General features: G+C 62.6%; 2 protein-coding genes across 10 annotated transcripts in view; one reads left to right on the top strand and one right to left on the bottom strand.

Annotated features, from left to right (window-relative positions):
- Positions 1–517: 517 nt before the first annotated feature.
- On the top strand, positions 518–5,709 carry RCOR2 (REST corepressor 2). 2 transcript variants are annotated; one of them, XM_028515498.2, is made up of 12 exons: positions 523–1,401; positions 2,157–2,213; positions 2,512–2,592; positions 2,792–2,844; positions 2,933–3,094; positions 3,201–3,325; positions 3,424–3,493; positions 3,578–3,793; positions 4,193–4,270; positions 4,406–4,463; positions 4,606–4,835; positions 4,951–5,387. In XM_028515498.2, exons 1-12 carry the CDS (start codon positions 1,275–1,277, stop codon positions 5,263–5,265), a joined length of 1,572 nt encoding a protein of 523 aa, XP_028371299.1. In that variant the 5' UTR covers positions 523–1,274; the 3' UTR covers positions 5,266–5,387. The 2 variants fall into 2 exon arrangements, with proteins under 2 accessions (XP_035885526.1, XP_028371299.1); XM_036029633.1 differs by lacking the exon at positions 4,606–4,835 and having other exon boundaries at positions 518–1,401; positions 4,951–5,709.
- Positions 5,710–6,082: 373 nt separating this feature from the next.
- The window catches only part of MARK2 (microtubule affinity regulating kinase 2), a 55,206-nt gene continuing 40,784 nt past the window's right edge, over positions 6,083–20,504 (bottom strand). For 2 of the 8 annotated variants that reach the window (XM_028517701.2, XM_036029627.1), the window contains exons 4-19: positions 18,271–18,319; positions 17,866–17,931; positions 17,706–17,776; positions 17,436–17,492; positions 16,506–16,742; positions 15,951–16,070; positions 15,761–15,860; positions 15,566–15,678; positions 14,557–14,689; positions 14,113–14,291; positions 13,727–13,824; positions 12,726–12,887; positions 11,845–12,102; positions 10,783–10,809; positions 8,759–8,803; positions 7,837–8,197 (exon numbers count right to left, since the gene is read on the bottom strand). In XM_028517701.2, coding sequence (XP_028373502.1) covers positions 7,837–8,197; positions 8,759–8,803; positions 10,783–10,809; positions 11,845–12,102; positions 12,726–12,887; positions 13,727–13,824; positions 14,113–14,291; positions 14,557–14,689; positions 15,566–15,678; positions 15,761–15,860; positions 15,951–16,070; positions 16,506–16,742; positions 17,436–17,492; positions 17,706–17,776; positions 17,866–17,931; positions 18,271–18,319 — 2,076 coding nt within the window. Of the gene's footprint in view, positions 8,198–8,758; positions 8,804–10,782; positions 10,810–11,844; positions 12,103–12,725; positions 12,888–13,726; positions 13,825–14,112; positions 14,292–14,556; positions 14,690–15,565; positions 15,679–15,760; positions 15,861–15,950; positions 16,071–16,505; positions 16,743–17,435; positions 17,493–17,705; positions 17,777–17,865; positions 17,932–18,270; positions 18,320–20,504 lie in introns of all 8 variants that reach the window. The other 6 variants (XM_028517702.2, XM_036029628.1, XM_036029630.1 and 3 more) reach the window with 6 other exon arrangements.

Here is a 20,504-nt window from a genome sequence, read left to right as displayed (position 1 = left end):
GTGACCCCTGGGGACCCGCAGATGCATCAGAAGCTAGGTTTGGCCGAGTAGCTCTTGGAGGAATTCATTCCTGGCCTGTCCGGCCTCCCATCCGCTCTGGCCCCCAAGGGCGCCTGAAGGGGGGGTCCCCCCTGCGGAAGGGGGGGCGGGGAGTTCCTTGGCAGGAAGGGAAATGGAAGGAAAAGCTGGGCTCCACCCGGGCGGGCGGGCGGGCAGGCGGCCTCAGGGCCCCCGGGGCAGACGGCAGTAACCCGAGCCCACTGGTGTGTGGGACTGGTGTGCGCGTGGGTGGGGCTGACCCCCAACTACTGCTGGGGGACCGCGAGGTCTCCCCCAGGGGCAAGTCTGAGAGCCCCGGGGGCCCGCAGAGGGAAGCGCTCACTACTCTGGTCCTGACCCCACCCCCTGGAGGTCTAGCCCCAGCCCCCAGGCCCCGCCCTCCGGGCCCTCCCGCCCACCCCAGGGCCAGATGTTCAGCTGGCGGAGGCATCGGCTGGGGGAGGGGTGCTGAGGCCGCAGCCGGCACTACTTCCCTGCCAGCAGCTTCATTGTGTGCGCGAGGAGCGAGCGGCGGCGGAGAGCGGGCGGGTGATCGAGCAGCAGCCCGAGCGCGCCGGGGAGAGGGAGAGCGAGCGCGCCGGGGAGCGTGCGAGGCGGCGCCCGCGGCTGAGCTCCGCCCGACTCCCGGCAACTCTGCCCCAGCGCCGCGTGCTGTGCGCGCCGTCCCGCCGCCACAACCGGGGTCCCGCCGCCACCTCCGTAGTCTCGCCGGCTGCCGTCGCAGGCAGGGGTCTGGTCGGGACAGGGGTACCTGCCCTGGGACTGGGGCATCCCGGTGCAGCTGAGAGGCGCGGAGCCCGCGGGGGGTGTCAGTTGCACTGCAGCGCCCGCCTGCTGAACTGCGTGGGCAGGAGGGCTGTGAGGCTCCTGGGCGCCCCGAGGGCAGGGTCCCCTGACTTCTGGGGAACCCCAATCCCGGGGTTCATATAGAGCGAGCGCGCCCCGCAGCCGCATCGGACCTTGCGCTCATTCCCCTGCGTACCCCACTTCTACACAAACTTTTCTGACGCCTTCGCCCGTGGGGGTCGCAGAAAGCGCTGGGCTGTCCGCTGGGCTCCCGCCCCGCCGGACCCTAGCCACGCTGACCTCCTGCCTCTTGTAGCCTCAGTGGCGACCTCTCCAGGCCGGGCCAGGCAAGGCACTTGAGGCGAGCGCGGCAACCCCCGGTTGCTCTCCGAAGGCTCCCGCGCCCCCTGGGGCAGCTGGGCGGGGTAATGCCCTCGGTGATGGAGAAGCCGAGCGCGGGCTCCGGGATTCTGTCCCGCAGCCGGGCCAAGACGGCGCCCAACGGAGGACAGCCCCACTCGGAGGATGACAGCAGCGAGGAGGAACACTCGCATGGTGAGCCCCGCGGCCTAGGGTTAAAGGCGCACTCCGGGGAGGGGGGCGCGGAGTGTGGGGACAGGGAGGGGAAGAGTTGCAGACCACGGGCGTGTTATACTGACGATTCCTGCCCCCCTTGGATTGGAGCATCTGCTTTGCTTCTCCAAACCTGGAGCTGCCGGCATGGGGAATCTGGAGGCTGGGCCCCTAGCTGCTCAGGAGGAGGTCGTGCCCGCCCACGCCCTGCACTCAGTCCCTGCGGGTCTAGGGCGTCCCTCCCATCCACAGATGGGGCCCCTCATACCTTGCCACCTTGCAGGGGACTGAGGTCGGGCCGGGGCAAGGGCTGGAAAGACACCTCCACACCAAGCTGTGAAGCTCATGTGGAGGGGAGGAGCCTTGGATTCCCTGCAGGGCCGTGGTCCAGGTCTAGGGGCAGCCCTCCAACCTCCCCCCACCCCCCAGCCAGAACAAAGGGCTCTGCCTGGTCTGGGCTCTAAAACTGGCCCCTGCCCTCTGCTCCCCCCGCCCCAACCCCCCATAGGCTATGACTAGGCAGAGGCTCTTCCTCTTCAAGTTCCATCTATGGCTGAGGGTAACTGAGGGGAAAGATGAGGGAAAAGTGAGCCTGCAGGGAGGTGGGGGCCCTGGGTGCTCAGGAAGAACTCCAGGCCAGCCACCTCCCCCGCCACATCCTCCCATCCTCCCTCTCTCCCTCCCTCCCTCCCTCCCTCCCTCCCTGGAGTCCTGACGGCCTCCCCCTGGCTCCACAGACAGCATGATCCGCGTTGGAACCAATTACCAGGCCGTAATTCCGGAGTGCAAGCCTGGTGAGTGGCAGGACAGGCTGCACAGGGAGGGGAGCGGAGGACCCATGGCTTGGCCCTGAGCCCCACCTGGGGGAGCCCTTGGCTGGCGCCCACTGGAAGGACAGGCCAGGCGGGCAGGCGGGGGTGGGTGGCCCATGGCACGGTTAGTTTTCCTGCTTTGCCTTCCTGTCTGGGTCTCCGCCCCTCCCTCCCTCCTGGGCCTCACCTCACAGGCCCCACTCCTCTGCCGCCCTCTGGCCATGGGGCCAGGCCAGCGCCAGTGGGCTGATCTGAGTGTCTTCCCTCCTCTGCCTTTCAGAGAGCCCTGCACGCTACAGCAACAAGGAGCTGAAGGGGATGCTGGTGTGGTCGCCCAACCACTGCGTGTCCGATGCCAAGCGTGAGTGGGTGGGACCCTGGGTTCACGCACATCCCTGGGAACTGGGGTGCATGCCAGTCTGCCTCAGAAGTGGGCCGGAAGCTGAGATGTGGGTTCGACCCCTGCTTGGGGCTCAGGCTGTCTGGCGTGCCCGTCTGGGGGGGCCTGGGTTAGGAGTTGTAACCACTCATCCACAACCCGGCCCCGTCTGCCCCTGCAGTTGACAAGTACATTGCGATGGCCAAGGAAAAGCATGGCTACAACATCGAGCAGGTGAGCCTCGGCCCCACACGGGTTTGGGCTGGGGACCAGACAGTGGTGGGGCGGCGGAGCCTGAGTCGTCCCCCCTGTCCCGGGACAGGCACTGGGCATGCTCCTGTGGCATAAGCACGATGTGGAGAAGTCACTGGCCGACCTGGCCAACTTTACCCCGTTCCCCGACGAGTGGACTGTGGAGGACAAGGTGCTGTTTGAACAGGCCTTCGGCTTCCATGGCAAGTGCTTCCAGCGGATCCAGCAGATGGTAAAGCCCTCCACCCCCGCCGTTGTGCCTCAGCCCCTCCTTTCCGATGAGCCCGCCCAGGGCCCAGACTCCCGGGTGGCCCCAGCCTCTGGCATTGCCCCTTCAGCTGCCCGACAAGCTGATCCCCAGCCTGGTGAAGTATTACTACTCTTGGAAGAAGACCCGCAGCCGGACCAGTGTGATGGACAGACAGGCCCGGCGGCTGGGGGGCCGAAAGGACAAAGAAGAGAGGTGGGGGTCCAGGGCCGAGCCAAGGGGGTAGGGGTGACTCCAGCTCCTGGGGGACCCTGCCCCCGCCTCACTCCTCCCCCTGGCCCCTGTGTCGGCAGCGATGAGCTGGAAGAGGGACGAGGAGCTGTGAGTGAGGGAGAGCCAGACACTGGAGACCCCAAGAGAGAGGTGAGGTCCCAGAGCTGGTCTGGCCCGCCTGCCTGCCCTCCCTTGGGGCTCTGTACCACCCTCCCCCTCTCCTCTCTCTGGCAGCCTCTGCCCTCTAGGCCCCTGAATGCCCGCCCAGGACCTGGGAAGAAGGAGGCCCAGGGGTCTCAGTATCGCCACCACCCACTGAGAACCCGGCGGCGCCCCCCCAAGGGCATGTACCTGAGCCCAGAGGGCCTCACTGCCGTGTCGGGGAGCCCGGACCTTGCCAACCTCACACTCCGAGGCCTTGACTCCCAGCTCATCTCCCTCAAGCGCCAGGTGGGGGCCCAAGAAAAGAAGGGGCTGTGCAAAGGGAGTGTCGGCAGCTGGAAGTTGGGACTGGGGCAGCTGAGGTTTAAGGGAGATGGTGCAGGTGCCAAGCCTGCCTCTACTCTGGCCCTGCCTTCTGGGCTTCTGGGCATCTTGGCATTCTTTCTGGGCCTTAAAAAGGACACGAAACAAAAAAGAACTGGTCTGCGGAACGGAGTGAAGCACAGCATCTCCCTCCTGAGTGGCTGTGAGGGCGGAATGAGCCAAGGTGGTGGGTGGCGAAGAGCTCTGTTGGGAAGTGGCACTGCTGCCTGCAGACGCGGGGCCCTGGCGAGGGCTGGCGGTGATTGACAGACAGCCTCCTGGGCCTGAAGAGTCTGATGCGCCTTCGCTTCCCGGCCTTCCCAGGTGCAAAGCATGAAGCAGACCAATAGCAGCCTCCGCCAAGCCCTGGAGGGCGGCATCGATCCGCTCCGTCCCCCCGAGGTGAGGCTGCTCTAGGAGCTGGGGAGCAGGAAGGGGTTCCCTCCGGCGGCTGAGCGGGAAGGGGCCTTCTGCTTGCAGAGCTGGGCCTCCATTTTTATGTTTCTGAGTGTGAAGGATATACTCCTTGTCCTCCAGGCCAACACCAAGTTCAACTCCCGCTGGACCACAGACGAGCAGCTCCTAGCTGTGCAAGGTGGGTTAGACTATGAGGAGGACAGAGGGGCCCCCCAGGAATCTCTTCCCTACCCTCCAAGGAGCCGGGGCAGAGGGGAGAGATCAGGAAGTAACTAGTTCCAAGGGGTATTCACAGCCTGCTGCCCTTTTGACTCTTGCAGCCATCCGTAGGTATGGCAAAGACTTTGGGGCTATTGCAGAGGTGATTGGGAACAAGACTTTGACCCAGGTGAAGACCTTCTTTGTGAGCTACCGGCGCCGCTTCAATCTGGAGGAGGTGCTGCAGGAGTGGGAGGCCGAGCAGGACGGGGCTCCTGGAGCCCCGGTCCCCATGGAGGAGGCTAGGAGAGGGGCTCCCTTGCCAGCCTCAGCCCTAGAGGAAGATGATGAGGTGAGAAGGAGCGAGAGAAACCCTTCAGAGAAGAGAGGAGAGGAACTGCCTAGTCATCACGCTGGGCTGAGGGTGTGCTGGAGCCCGGCGTTCTCACTCTCCTCTTTCCTCTCAGGTCCAGATCACGTCCGTCTCCACATCCGTGCCCCGGGCCGTGCCCCCTGCGCCGCCCCCCCCTCCAGCTCCCACTTCGCTGTCCCAGCCCCCCCCACTGCTGAGGCCCCCATTGCCCACGGCCCCCACCCTGCTTCGCCAGCCACCCCCACTACAGCAGGGCCGCTTCCTCCAGCCCCGGCTGGCCCCCAACCAGCCCCCGCCACCTCTTATCCGCCCTGCTCTGGCCGCCTCCCGCCACAGTGCCCGCCCCGGCCCTCAGCCCCCACCCACCCTGATCGGAGCCCCCCTGGAGCCTCCGGCACCCCCACTTTGAGCCCCGAGGCTCCCCTCCAACCAGAGGCTCCCGAACACCTTTGCTGGCCGTGTTTGGGCACCTCTGGCCTCGCAGAGGACAGGAGGGACTCCAGCTCTTGCCAGTCCGTCGGAGACCCAGAGCCGCTGACCGTCTCGGGCAGAAGAGCACCGCCGTTCTGACCCGTGTTTCGGGCGGCCGAGCCCACCTCTCCCACCACCCCAGCCGGGGGCCGGGCCTCGGCCCTTCAGAGCTGGCCTGGGGGACTGGCTCTTCCTGGACGGGACTGGAATGGCTGCCTCCTGGCCTGCTGGGGTTTGGCCTTTGGGCCCTACCCTTCATGTAGAGGGGTAGAGATTGTAGCTTAGGGGGCGGGGGCGAGGACATGCCGGCCTGTTGGCCGTTCTTCCTCTCTCCCTTCTTGTAGCAATAAGCCTGGGGTGAGGTAGGGAGGGGCTGGAGGGAGGAGGCAGCCGGGGCTGCCCTCCTGTCTTCCGGGCGTGCTGGGGGGCGCCGAGGGTGCCCGCTGCGCCCACTGCCCAAGAGCTTAGAGAAAGGAACATATGCAGACGTGGGTTTATTTTTCAATGTTTTTTAAAAAATAAAATAAAACCTTCCAAGTTCACCGAGTCCTCTTTCCCTTTTGGTGGAAGGACCCTGGGCTCTGCTTCCCGACTGCCGCCGTGAGGGGGGAGGGCGCGCGGCCCAGCCGCCAGCCCCCAGCCCCCAGCCCCAGACAGGAATCCGTTCTCCTGCAGGGGAGGTGGTGGCTGGGCTGCATCTTGCCCACAGGGACTGGGTCCCTGCCCAGCTGGGAGAAGAAAGAGGAGGAGGTAACTCAGATTCCAAACATTCTCTTTATTTCGTGTTTGATCCAGAGGAGAAACTTAAGTGCAGGAGCAGGGGACTAGGTGGGGAGGGGCCACCTTGCCTGGGAGCCCCCCGGCCACCCTCCCCCCTTGGGAGCCAAGCCATGCCCTCCCAGCCCCTCGGAGCACCAGGGCTGTTCCACAGGGCGGGAGGGGGGAGGGGAGGAAGGACGGGGAGCCCTTGGTTGGAGCCGAGCCCGAAGCTGGGCTTGGGGGCAGAGGACTGAGGTTGGCAAGGCCCCTTCCTGGGACCCCAAGGGCTTGACTTGCCATGGAGCCTAGCCAGGGGGTGGGGGTGATGAGAAGGGGTGGAGTCATCATAAATCAAGAAAAAAAATAAAATAATAAAATAAAAAATAAAACCCATCACAAAAAAATGTACAACTCAGGTGAGGGCAGGGGCAGGACCCCCTCCCCCAATTTCTCAAGAACAGAAACAGCAGAGAAATAAATTAAGGGATGCAGCGGCCGCCACCAGCCAAGCGCCCATAACCAGCCACTCCCACACTGGCCGTGGAGGTCAGCGAGCTGGGAGTCACTTGGCCTGTCTGTCCCCCCACCCGGTGGAGGGCAGAGGCTCCCGGCCCTGCTGCCCCAGCCAGCCTCCTGCCGGGTGGCCATGGAGGCTCTGGGCAGTGTCTCCTGAGAGGAGGGGCGACAGTGTCAGGAAGAGAAGGCAAGGCCGAGAGATGAGTGGTGAGGAAGTCACTGCTATGGAACTAGCTGGTGCCCAGATTAATGCCAATGACGGAGCGGTGGGGAGGGGAGGGGAGGGGACCGGCGAGGGGCTGTGCTCTCAGACAAAGGCTCTCCCAGAACGGAGAATGCCCGGCGTCCCCGCTGGGAGACTAGCAGCCCAGGCGGCCCCCCGGGGGCCCAAGAGCCCATGCGCCCTGCAGTCCCCTCCCTTCTCCCAGCCCTGGGGTCAGCCCCGCCTTCTACCAGGAGGGGGTGGGAGAAGATGGCACAGACTTTTGAGGGGGGAACAAAAGTCCCCACAGCAGCTTGTGGAAGGAAATGCCCAGCTCTGGGGAAGGGGGCAGAGGATACAGTGTGGAGGGAGGCCAGAGCCCCGCGCCTCGCTGCCAGCCCCACCACCTCAGGGCTGCGCAGCACCCCCTGCCCCGGCCCCCCGGGCTCCAGCCCAGGGGCCCGAGGTCAGGGGAAGGCCACCTCTGGTGGTTTGCTCGGAGGGGAAGGAGAGGAGGAGAGGGGAGAAGCCCAAAGCGGGCCTGGCGGAGGGCCTGACGGGACTCCACCACTCTTGCCTGAGAGCGCTCCAGCCCTGAGCCGCCCTCCCGGGGACCCCACAGAGCCAGCCTCGGCTGTCCCGATGGGGCAGGGAGGACAGGTGGCCGCTGGGATTTTTTTTTTCTTTTTTCTTTTTGGTAATAAAAAATTTCTTGGTTTAGGCGAAATACTCTGTGCAACCGCAGTACCGAGGGGGAGCCCTGCCCCCCCACCCCTCCTCCCTTCCTTTGCCTCCTGTGGGAGAGAGGGGGGCAGGGGAATATCCGGGCAGGGGTAAACGTTGGGGGGAAAGAACCATCTCCCATCCCCACGAACATGGAAGAAAAACTGAGCAGGGTGGGGAGGGAGAAGTGCCAGCAGGGAGAGACACGCCAATCCATCTCCGCAGTCTCGCCCAGGCGGGTCGGAGCGGCGGCCCGGCAGCTAAGTCCAGCGGGCCGGCCTCCGTCGCCCCCCTACTCCCGGCAGCCTGTTAAAGCTTCAGCTCGTTGGCTATTTTGGAGGCAATGTTTTTGAAGGCCATGGAGGTGCCCGATATCCGCTTAAACCGGACCCCGTTGAGAGACAGCCGCGGCAGCTTGCACACCTCCATCTCCCACTGCACGAAGTCCTCGTGGCCCGGCGTGCCGTGCATGCACAGCAGCATGTACTTCTCGTGCAGCTCGCTCTGGCAGCTGTTCGCGTCCAGCACCTTGCGGATCTCCCGCATCATTTCGTTGGGCTCCATGGAGCTCGTGGTCTTCATGCTCCACGTGAAGCGGAGCGAGCGCGGCTTGGCCTCCCGGAACTCCTCCTTCTCCTTGTCGTTGCCTCCACCGCCCACCACGTGAGGTCTGCGGAGAGGGCAGAGGTGGCGTCAGCGGGGGCTGAGGCGTCCCACCCGCGGGGCAGCCCCCCGGCACACGGACCCTGAGACCAGAGAGGAGAGCAGGAGGGCGCCCGGGAGGCAACCCGACTGGCAGAGGGAGCGTTAGACCTGGTCCAGGGAGCAGAGGGTGGGCGGGAGGCGCGGGCAGTCCTGCCCCTCCGTCTCCTGGCAGGGAAGGTGAGGAGCCGCGAGGAGGAGCCAGCCCCCGGTGGGGGCGGGGGCACAGTCCAGAGCTTTTCTTTGAAGAGGGGCGGGTCAGGGAAGAAAGGGGAGCACGACAGCCCCAGCGGGTCACACACTGGACAGAGGACACGGCCGTGGCAGAGACACGTGCCCAAGGCTGCTCCTCCCAGAACACAGCAGATCTGAGAAGGGCCCACACCTGAGCGGGGGTGCGGGGGTTCTCTGAGGAAAAGGGAGGCCCCAAGAGGGTGGCGACAGGGGCGGCAGGAGGAGGAGAGGAGCAGGAGGCGCGTGGCAAGCCTGGTGGCCCGGGCAGGGCCGGTGCTGGCTCCAGCCCTCTCACCTGAGCGTCTCCACTCGTTCTTTGCTTTCAGGTTCATTCAGGTTCCTCAAAAAACAGAGCGAGGGAGAGTTTAGTGCTGGGACCTCTCGCTCCTTCCACAGCCACAGACCCAGGCAAGGGCAGTCCAGGGAGGTGCCATCAGTGGGCAGGCAGGACCCCAGCCCAAAGGCCACTTCCCCGTCACCTGGCAGGCCGATGTGGCTCTGCAGCACCTCACACTGGCAGCTCCACCGTCCCTCTCCAGCAGGGAGCCCGGCACAGGGGCCGTCCCTCCCCACACTCCCAGAGATGTGTGCGGGGGGGAGGGGCCTGTGCTCGGGGAGGAGCGGGTGTGGAGGGGCAGGCGAGTGCACTGAGCACACAGTGCAAGAGGCCAAGTGCCCACGGGGCCGCAGCCAGGGCTCCTGCTGTGCCTGGGTCTTCGGTGCCACCGTACAGTCTCTGGGACGGAAGGGGCTAGAGGGAAACAGAGGCCTCTCGCAGGAGACTCAAAGGGCCAAGCTCCAGAACTGCTTTGACACGCCTGGGGACAGGCGCCTGGGGATGGGTGGGGAGAAGGTCCGAGACGAGCCCACCTCCCCGCCCCCTACTTCTTTGATGACTCCTGCCTGCCAGGCTGCCAGGCTGTCTGACTGTACAGAAGGGCAGGTGCAGGGCAGACACCTTGGGGCGGGGGGCGAGGGGAGGAAGAGGTCTGGCCCCGCTGAGCGGCTTCTCCAGGCCCTGGCTGGAAGACGGGTGCCTGGAGCTGGGAGAGGTGGGACTGCAGAGGACGGCAGGGTGCGAGGAGAGAGACAGCGAGCGCAGCAGCACGTGTAAAAGGAACACAAAGACATCACAGACACACAAACGCAGACAAGCGCACTGCGAGCCAGGAGCCTGGGCTGCTCGAGGGAAGGAGCCCGGCTGCTCTCTCAGCCCCACCTGGCTCCTGCCCTGTGGGCGGAGGCACCCTGCAGGGCAGGCCCCCGCTGGGGCCCCGTGAGTCAACAGCCAGCCATGCAGTGAGGAGCTGGGCGGGGTTCGGTGGGTGGAAGGGGAAAGCCTGAAGACCCTGTCTTGGGCGTTTCTCTGTCAGCTGGGGCACCGATGTGCCTGCCAGGTGTCCCAGCCCCAGCACAGGGCCTGGACTGGTCACCCTGGTGGACCAGGGCTCTCACCCTGGCCTCCAGAGAACAAGAAGACAGGGCCAGGGGTCGTGGCAGAGACAGGACCCCGCCTAGGCAGGGAGATGCCAGTGTGAGGGGGGATCTGCCATTGTTTCACCAGGGACAGGGAACATCTCAGCTCCTGGCTCTGTGGAAGCCACAGGCCGTATCTGGAAAACACAGCCCAGAGGGGAGGAGGTAGCCTGGCTCATCCAGATACCGCTGGAGGCAAGAGATGTGCTGGGGTGGGGGAGGGTCTACTTCTGCAGGAGCTGCCAGAAGGGGGTGCTGTACCCCAGGAGTGAGGCGAAGGCTCCTTTGGGCCTGGAAGCAGCAAACTGAAGCCAGAGAACCCCAGTGTCCCTGTAGTACCTCCAAAGTCCTGCCATCCCATAGGACAGGGGCAAGAGATACAGCCCCGAAGTTTCAGGGACCAGAGAAGGGAAAGCCAGGAGACCCAGAATGAGGTACCATCCCAGATGCACTTTCGACCTTGGCAGGGGGTAGTCTCTTCAGAGCGCATGCACAGACAGGGGCAAGGGCCAGAAAAGAAACCCAATATTCGTGACCAAACACCAAAACCCAGGGGTGGGGACCGGGGGAGGAGACAATCTTAAAGGGAGAATTCCCTGAGAAGACCCCCTCGATTGGGGACCGCACCATCGTCTTCAAAGCCATCTGCCCCGAGCGGGCAAACGCGGCCTCGCACGACTGCCGGTCAGAGCAGTCTTCGTCCCTTTAAGATGGCGCAGAGGGCCACACAGGCGGTTAGCAGGTGGAGGGGGCAAGAGCCGGAAAAGGGGCGTTAGTGACAGAGGCAGGACAGAGGCCAGACACGGGACACAGACACACACACACAGCGGGCTCAACGCCTACCTTCTGGCAAACCTGAAAGACAGATTTCTAAAAAAACAAACAAAAAAAGACAAAATAAAAAAAGAAATAAAACCAACAAGACGGTATGTGGATAAGCAGGTAGGGAGTGGGCTTCACAGGCTCAAGGGTCACCCCGCTTGTGGGAGAGCCGCTCAGCGAGACTAGAGTCCCGGACGTGGGGACCAGCCCCACCCCGCCCCGCAGCCCTGCGCCCACATGCCAGGGCCGGGAAGGGGCACGGCCTCTGCCTACTGCAGCAGAGCGAGCGGGCTGAAGTGCGGAGGGAGGGGCAGGCACGCCTGCCCCCTGCAGGCCTCCTCCCCGGCTGCCTCCTGAGCTACACTGCGGTGGGGGAGGGAGGGATGGGACAGACACAGGGAGTATCCCAAGAGGCTGGACTGCTGGATGCACCTCAAGAATCACAACTGTCCCTTTCCTGGGGAGCCGGGGGGCAAGAAACCTCATGAAGAGAATCCCCACCTTGGGTTCCCACCCAGGAAAACCAGCGCATCAGGCTGCAAGGGAGGCGGCCACCCTGGGCCCACCAGCTGTTACATGCACGGCCTTCACCCCAGCAGCCCTGGATGGAGGACATGGCTATGGCAGAGGGGCGCGGCTGCGGGCAGACCTCACCAACTGGGCTGGGGAAAGGAGGTCAGAGGGGGTGAGACAAGAGACCGGGAAAAACTCCTTGCTGGCCCAGCCTGGCTCAGGCCTCATGACTTTGCAGCTGCGTCACCAAATATGTTTCCATGGGAACCCAGGAGGAGAGGGGGCTTTTATTTTAGCATCCGAGTTCACACTCTTCTAGAGAGGAGGCGGCATCAGCATTGGCCATCTGCTCAGGCCAGAGAATGAGGTGTGTATGAGAGTTGGGGAGACCTGAGAGGGACAGGGAAGGTCTGGGCACCTGCGGTGCCAACAAAGACCCAATTCCTTAGGCTTCCTAAAGCCTCTCCTAACCCCCGGACCCAAGCCCAGTTCCAGCTACCACCGTGCTCACCCCCAGGTGGGCAAGAAGGCCCAGCCCCACGCCTTTGTCACTTCAAGGCCCCTACTCACCTTCGTACAAACTTGGAGGTGAATTTGCTGAAAATGCTCCCCGAGGCCCCTCGCCGCCCCTGGCTGTTGCCAGAGGGAGAGGCCGGGGTGACGCCGTAGGGCAAATTCTGCTGGTCCCGAACCTGCCGGAGCTGCCCAGCGTGGAAGGTGCTTCGACTGGACACGCCCCGGGGGAAATTAGTCCGGTCTGGGGCTCCGCCGCTGCTGCTGATGTTGTGGGCGGAGGGGGAGGCGACGGGGACACGCTGGGGGGCTGTGCTGTGGGGACAGAGGCGGGGGTGGGGGGACCGTGTGAGGGCGCGAGAAAGCCGGCACCGCCAGCACCTGGGGCCCAGGCGTGGGTGCAGGGGAGGAAGACGCTGGGGCAGAGGCGGCCATCACAGAGGACACAGAAGGAAGGGGTGACCACCGAGGACGCCGGCGAGGGGAGCGTCTGAGGAGGTGGAGGGAGACGGCTGGGAGAGGGAGGGCGGCGGGGAGGCGCGCGTGTGGGAGCAGCACCGGCCGGAGAGAAGGGCTCCTCGGGAGCCAGGCAGCCTGGAACCTCCAGGGCCAACCCGACCAGCCCTGACGGCTGGGTCCCTGTGATGCTGCCTGTCTCTGGGCCCTAAGGAAGTCGGGGAGGGCTCAGAACAAAAAGGCTTCCTTCTGGAGCCTCGGGACGGCTCTGGCATACCTGCTCTGAGAGGGAGAACTGGAGGGAAAGAGGGGCACTAAGCTATTTTTTTGCTCCTTCCACTTCCTGGCTGCAGGGGACAAAACCATTTCTTGTGGCTAAGAGGACAAGAACAGAGCAGAACCCAGGTGGAAAGAAGCTTGTTGGGGGCAGGGGTGGGGCAGGTGGAGGGCAGCAGGTGCAGCAGCCGCCCTAGCACACTTGCCTGGGCCGCGGCACCTCACAGTTACTGTCCGTGGGGGGCAGCCCAGTGGCCTTGTTGGGGTGCACGGAGGCCGACATGGATTTCTGGTGCTGGCGGGGTCGGGCCGCAGAGACTGCGGCAGAAGCAGAAGCCGTGGAGGCCCGGGACCCTGGCATGGTTAGGCTAGGAGACAAAAGCAGCGGAGAGGCCTGGGTTAGGGGTGGGCGAGGGCAGGAGGCCTGGGTTAGGAAGCAAGGGCGGGGCGGGAAGGGCCAGAGCCGAGAGCTCGGCAGGATGCAGGTCAGCCCCAGGGAGCAGCAGCAGCTGGGACAGCAGTCAGAGCCGAGGAAGGCAGAGCTGGGGAGCGGAAGGCAGGGCGAGGAAGGCGAGGTGGGCCAGAGCCCGGGGGAGGGACCCAGGAGTGCGGGAAAGCCCACAGGAGGCAACTGGCTCCAGGCTGCGCTGGTCTCCTGGGAATTCTAAGAACAAGGATGTTTCCTTGCCAGAAACAGCAGGGTGTTGCTAAGGGGGATGTTCATTAAGGCCAGAAGAGGCAGAGCAGGGAACGCAATATGACAAAAGATGCCGACGGTCAAGGATGGAGAGCTCTGCTCCGGAGGGCACAGCTGGAGCCACACTCGGACGCACACCCCTCACCTGGGCATCTCAGTCTGCCCGGCCCTGAGCCTGGGGCCCCAGGGCAAAGCCTCAGCACGGATGCCTAGAGGAGCGCGGCTGCCACGCCCTGGCTGCGGTCAAGAAGCGAGAAGGCAGCGGAGACGACCTGGGGGTCACACTTGGTACACCACACAGGGAGGGGACAGGAGCACAGGGAGTGGGAGGGAGTGGGGGCAGAGAAGAAAGCGAGGAGGAGGTCTGGTGTGTGGAAAGCTGGACTGGACAGAGCCAGGACAGAACTCCAGGGAGCTTGGGGGGGAGGGGGGTTGTGTTCCACTGACAGATGTCACCACTGTGAAAGGTGGCTCTGGGGAGCGTGGCAGGCAGGGCCCAGGCCTGCTCACCTGTCCTTGCCATTCTGGATGGAGGCCTGGCCAAGGCTGGCCCTCTCCAAAAGTGGGGAGTTCCTGCTTCGGTTTGTGCTGGTGGAGAGGACGCTGTTCTGTGGGAGAGAAAGAACAAGGATGTGTCCAGAGAGTGAGAGTGTGTTCCGGGCAGGGTCACAGCGCCCGCTGCCCGCCCGCTGCCCCTCTGCCTCCTCTCCGCCTCCCACCACGAGTAGGCACGGTCGGGAAAGAATGGGTTTTGCTTTTACTTGGGGGCTAGGCTTGCACGGTGTGCACAAGCGGCGCCGGGTGGGCAGCCCAAGGCGGCGGGGCGGGACACGGAGAAGAGCTGCCCGGAGAGGACAGGCCTGCTGCGGGAGGGGCCAGGGGCTGGCGTGGCTCACCGTGGAGGGGGTAGGGGTGGTCTTCTTCCTCTCTAGGCCAGGCAGGGGGCTGGCAGGCACTTTGGCTGTGCTGCTGGCCTTCCGCCCTGACTCCCGGTCCTCCTCAGGCCGCTTATTTTCCGCATTGTTACTCTGAGTCTTCTTGGAGTAGGAATTTGAGGTGGGAATGGCAGGACCAGCTGGTGGGCCAGAGGGACAGTGGGACAGGGTAAGGACGGGGCCCACGGAGTGCCGTCCCACACACGGCGCTCTCCCACAGTCCTGCCCGCACCCCAGCAAACCCCACTTCACGCAGGCTGAGGGAGGGGACCTGCCCGAGGCCATGCTGCTGGTAAGTGGCTGAACAGGGAACAAAAGTCGGCCGTGTCATCCAAAGCCCCCAGAACGTGTGACCTCTCAGCAGAGGGGCGAGTCTCCCCACCTGCAACTCCCAGAAGCACTCACCCTGGTCGCTGAAGCGCCGCTGCTTGGGGTTGGCCGAGACGCTGCGCTGTACCTTGTGGGAGGGGGAGGGAGCGCTGCTGTTGGTCATGTCAGCCGAAGGCCGGGGCTTCAAGGTGACGGCGTCGCCCTCCAGCTGCCAGAACAGGAAGGGGACGGTGGAGGTCAGGCAGAGATGCCCACTGACGACCACCCTGCCTGCCACACACGCAGCCCAGGCTCGTACGCCCAGGCCCTGCAGGACCAATGTGCAGATGAACACCAGTGCAAACACGTGTGCCCAGAGACCGACAGACACAGACAGAGACATGCCAGCTCTCACGCCACTCTCAGGGAGGGACACACACGCCCACAGGGACGCACACCCCGATGCAGAGGCCTCCTGCAAGCCCCTTGGGTAGGCTAAGGCCAGAGCCAAGATGGCGAACCCAGCACCTCCCCGGGAGAGCAGGGTGGAGAGGCCCTCAGTACACACGGGGACACTCGGACGGTGACTAAGGCCTTGCTGGTCCCACAGCACCCATGCACTTGGACACGGAGCGTGGTGACCCAGACAGACAAGAACATTCATGAAGCCTCCAGATGCACAGATGAGAGGATGGACACGCATGCGCACAGCTACACACACCCAGACACAAGCAACAGACTTGAGGCCCTTAAAGAAAAACACGGGGACCCATGTACCCAGAGACCCAGAGATGTACACTTCCAAAAACAGATGAACATATGCAAATAAAGTTTCGAAATCAACACAGAACCGACCCAGCCAAACCAACAGAGGCTGAGCCAGATCTACCCACCCTCGGGGAAACCCAGGCCCAGGCCCAGACCCCACCAGCTTCCCTAGTCCTTCCCCTAGGGGGGTCAGTAAGAGCAAAGACCAGGGCACTGTGGCCTCTAGAGCCGAGGCAGCACATCTACTCAAAGCGAGCTTCCGCGTTCAGCAGGGGACAGAGGCACGGGGTGCCCCTGTCACGGGGCTGCGGACCAGGGAACGGAGCGGGGCACACACCTCCGAGCTCTTGTAGCCAAGGAGCAGATAGGTGGCCATCACCTCGTTGTACCTCTGGCCCACAAGCGAGTCCTGGATCTCTTCTCGCGTGTAACCCATGGACACCATCAACTCTGCATCGGGGGACACACAGTTAAGGCTGGCCCCGAGTTCCAGGCAGGCTCGACCTCACAGCCCAGCGCAGCCCCGCCTCACCTGTCCGCCTTGGGTCCTTGTAGTCGGGGAGTGGCTCCACGTAAGGCTTTAGTTCATCATCTTCATAACCCACATTCATCCATCGATCTTTCATGATTTGCTGGGGAAGGGCAAAGAGGAAGGAGACTCAGCTTGAAGGTTTCCTTGGGAACCTGGGACCTTCTGGCCAGCTGGGCTCTTGGCTGCTCACCTCTAAAGTGCCTCTCTTGCTGGGGTTGAGAATAAGAAACTTCTTAAGCAGGTTTTCACAGTCCGTGGACATGTAGAACGGAATACGGTATTTTCCCCGAAGCACCCGCTCCCGCAGCTCCTGCAGGAGGAAACAGAAATCACCCCAAAGGCCAAGGGGAGAACCCTAACAGCCAGGCTCCTGAAAACTTAAGAATGGCAGGCAGATCTAAATGCAATACTGTAGGAGGCAGAGAGCCAGGGACAGGGCCCCTCCCGAGAGAGGCGGTGAAGTCCAAGACCCCGAGTCCTTTGGCCCGACCAGCCCGACGGCTGCAGTCCTGAGTGTCGTGCAGGGGGAACGGACACACAACTGATCCCAGCCCCCGAGAAAAGAACCGAGGTTATTGCACTGGCTGCAGAAGACCTTCAACTGCTACCTTTTGCAAGCCTTTTTCTGAAGCTCTGACGTGGGAGAAATGCAGAAAAATGGCAAAGGTGAGAGGTCAGGGGTAAGACCGGAAGCTGAGAGAGGAAAGGAGTAACAAAAACGATCTCAGACTGTGCTTCACTCCACCTTGAGGTTCTGTCCATCAAAAGGCAGGGATCCGCTGACCAGTGTGTACAGGATGACTCCCAGGCTCCACACGTCCACCTCGGGCCCGTCATACTTTTTGCCCTGGAAGAGCTCGGGGGCAGCATAAGGGGGACTGCCACAGAAGGTGTCCAGCTTGTTCCCAAAGGTGAACTCGTTGCTGAAGCCGAAGTCTGCAATCTTGATGTTCATATCAGCATCCAAGAGCAGGTTTTCTGCCTGGGAGGTAAGACGGAGACGTCAGGGAACCAAGTGGGCCACACACTAAGGCACTGGACAGGAAGAAGCGGAAGGGAATGGGAAAACAAACAGGAAGTCATCTCCAGCCTCAGAACTTTCTCCACCAACTCCAGGGCAGGCCTTCCAGTCCGTGTGGACAGGCTGGGCTGGCGGGGAGCGGCAGCAGCCCGGGCGGGCACGTGAGCGCTGGGGCCTGAAGGCTCAGAGGCGCACTGACTGCGCACGCTTCTCCAGCCCAGGGTAATCACCGTCACGTCTGCGAGGACTCGGGGGCCAGGAGCCCCGTGGGCTGTCACGCGCTCTGACATCTCAGCGCGCACGCACGTCTGCAGAGCAGCTGTGCTGCAGGTGTGAGGACAGTCAACATCCTTCCCTCGGCCCTCTGCCAGGCTGCCCGAGGGGCCGGCAACGCCTGGGGCTCTCCTGCTGTGCCTGCGAGCACCGCACCGGAGGGCGGCGCCGAGGGGAGTGGCAGGGGCCTCTGCCCGCTGGCTGGAGCGGGAGCCTGAGCCCAGCTGTAAGGCCTCCAGCAGAAGCAGCCCTGAGGGCTGCCTCATCACCTACAAAGTACTAAAGGCCGCTGTCTCCTCGACCGCCCCAGCCTGAGGGCGAGGGGAACAGAGGGGACGCCTGGCCCTGGCTGAAAGGCGAGGGGGGGATAGCATGCCTTACCTTTAAGTCCCTGTGGACAATAAACTTCTGGTGGCAGTACTGCACAGCAGACACTATCTGAAAGGAAGGACGGTGGGTTAGTTCAGAGCCACCTGGGACAGGCCACGGGGGCTGGCAGAGCTGTGACTCTGGGACCTCGTTCTAAGCTGCCACATAGACAAGCCCAAATGACCCTTAAAAGGTCACTTACAAGTAGGCGGCCCCTCCCTGTGTGCTAGACCCCAACAGGCCCAGGTTGGGCCCCTGCTCCAGGGGGAGAGCCACACACACCTGGCGGAATTTGGCTCGAGCCTCTTTTTCTTTCATCCTGCCGTGAGCCACGAGGTAATCGAACACCTCTCCTGCAAGGCACAGGGGCACAGGCCCAGGTCAGAGCCCACTGGGGCTGGGGTAGCGGGTGCACAGCGGCAAGAGGTATTCCCATACCTACCTCCACTGGCATACTCCATGACAAGGTAGAGCGTTTTTTCAGTCTCGATCACTTCAAATAACTTAACTACAAGAGAAGAGGCCAAGCCACGAGTCAAAAAAAGTAGGAAGGGCCACACACCGGGCCCCGACACGTACAGGGGCGTCCTAGGGATGCGAGTTCCCCGGTCTCACGCCACCTTGCCAAGGACAGTTCCCCTCAGAGCAGCCAGAGCGTCCTCCTAAGGACGGCCCGCGTGCCCAGCCCCGTGTGCCAGGGGCAGAGCTGGGTTTCGAGCCGGGCTTCCCCAGAGACGCCCTTGAGGACTGCAGGCTCCGGAAGGCAGGGGCCTGGGGGGGAGGACTATGGGCTGGGGAGTGGAGCCCTGACATCGGGGGACAGGGAGGCGTGACAGTCAGTTCTCACCTATGTTGGGGTGATTCAAAACCTTCATTATTCTCACTTCCCGGAACAGCTGAAAAATAAAATACCAGGGGTCACGCTCGCTCAGCTTGCTCTCCTCAGGTCTCCGCCAACAGAGTCACCGCTAGGATCCTTTCTCCAAAAAAAGAAAACGTGCAGGGAAAAGAACCGGGGCAGCTGTCTGCATCGCCCGTGCCGCCCGATGGCTGCAGAGCAGGCGAGAGGGGAGGAGGGCTGGACTCCACGGCCTGCGCCCTGAGCTTCTTCGGCGCCTGGGTGACCCAGCCGCGCCCTCCGCTGCAGTCTAGGCAAATCCTGCCCCCGCACAGCACACGGATTGCCGCTGGGGGCCTCTGAAAGAGGGATTGTGAGCCCTTGTACATGAATATTCAGAACTAAAAGTTCAATAACAAAAGCGATTCCAGCTTGGTCTGCGTGAGAGGCGGGGCAGTGCTGAAGGGCAGCCCTCACCTTCTGACTCACAGGAGCCAGAGGGCTCTGCCCTAGTGGGCGGGCCTTTCTCTCCTGGGGCCCTGGGGTGGGGACAGAAGAAGCCACTCCTATATATAGCTGATGCCAGTTTTAATCGAGTCCACCTCCACACACTCACGCTCTTTGTGAAACGCAATCAGGGGCCCCAAACCATGCGTCTCCGTAACGAAAAATGACAGAAATGAACTCTACCCCCTCGGAGGGGCCGGGGGACTGGAGGTGGGGTTTCTGTTGCTTCCAGGCCTCACCACTCGCACAAAGAGCAAAGCTAGTTTTCTTGGGGGTGGGGGGAGGTCTGGAATATAGTTTATCAAATAAAGTGAACACATTTTTTTTTTCTTTAATGAAATCCCAACACTTGTGTGAGCTGGGAAGGAGAAGACAAGATAGGCTTTCCAATCTTCAAGAATTTGATTCTGACTTTTAAAAAATATATATATTTATTTATTTTTAGAGAGAGGGGAAGGGAGAGAGAAAGAGGAGAGAAACATCAGTGTGTGGCTGCCTCGTGTGCCCCGTACTGGGGACCCAGCCTGCAACCCAGGCATGTGCCCTGACCGGGAATTGAACCAGCGATCCTTTGGTTCGCAGGCCGGCACTCAATCCACTGAGCCACACCAGCCAGGGCTTGATTCTGACTTTGGCTCCCTTTTCTTTCTTTCTTTTTTTTTGTTCGAGATTTTATTATTTATTTTTAGAAAGAGGGAAAGGGAGGGAGAAAGAAAGGAAGAGAAACATCGATTGGTTGGTTGCCTGTTGTACTCGCCTGCATCAGACTGAACTCACAACCCAGGCACGTGCCCTGACCGGGAACCAAACGGCAACCCCCCGTTTTACGGCATGACACCCCACCAACCAAGCCCCACCAGTCAAGGTTCCCTCTTCTTGCTAGAGCCGAGGTTTCTCTCGCTTTCTTCCCTGCCCAGCAGCTATCTTGTATGGTGAAGCAAAAAAATCCAGGGCCCCACCTCGGCAGGTTCTGGCCCTCAGGGCGCCCACCTGGCCTGGAGGGCATTCCCCTAGGACAGTGAGGAGTTTTCTGGGCTTGTCGAGCACCTAAGGGGGCCAGCTTCTTCAGTGTCCGTCCTTTAGGGCTCGCTGCTGGGACAGAAGTCGTCTGGCCGGAATCGGACTGGCACCCGTAACAGAGGGTGTTAAAAGGCCTAGAAAATGGCTACATTTATCTGACACCGGTCCCTGCCGGTCGGTCAGGAAGAGGCAGGGAGGAAAATAAGGCGGGAAATAAGCCGGCCGGGCCGACTGTGGCCGTCCCAGGGACGGCAGGCTGGGCTGCTCGGAAGAGCCAACGACCCTCGCGTCAAGAGCAGCCCTTTTCCCGTCCCTCTGGAGAGCGCCACGCCGGGAAGCACCCTGATGACAGCCACGGTTCCCCTGAACCACGGAATCTTCAGGGGATCCCACGGGCAACAACAACCAGGAACACTGGTTTTGGCTGTCAGCACATCAGGACACCTCAACCCACACACTCTTAATTCTGACAGTGTCTCTCTCGGCAACAGCCCCCGACTTCTGGTCCCAAGCTTCCCAATGTCACCGTCAGTGACTGTCAGCAAGAGGTTATGCCCTCTCCTAACTGAATACAATGTGCTCAAGAAAAGGAAAATCCAATCTGCCGTGACAGGAAAAGGACTAGGTTAGCCCAGGGCGGAAACTGGAATCAGGGTCAGCCGGAGTACGAGGGCACGAGGCAAATCTGACTTGACCTGGACAGGGGCCGCTCTCTG

Source organism: Phyllostomus discolor, chromosome 6 (genome assembly GCF_004126475.2).
Source record: "Phyllostomus discolor isolate MPI-MPIP mPhyDis1 chromosome 6, mPhyDis1.pri.v3, whole genome shotgun sequence".
Lineage (NCBI taxonomy): Eukaryota > Metazoa > Chordata > Mammalia > Chiroptera > Phyllostomidae > Phyllostomus > Phyllostomus discolor.
This window is presented reverse-complemented; position numbering and strand designations above follow the sequence as displayed.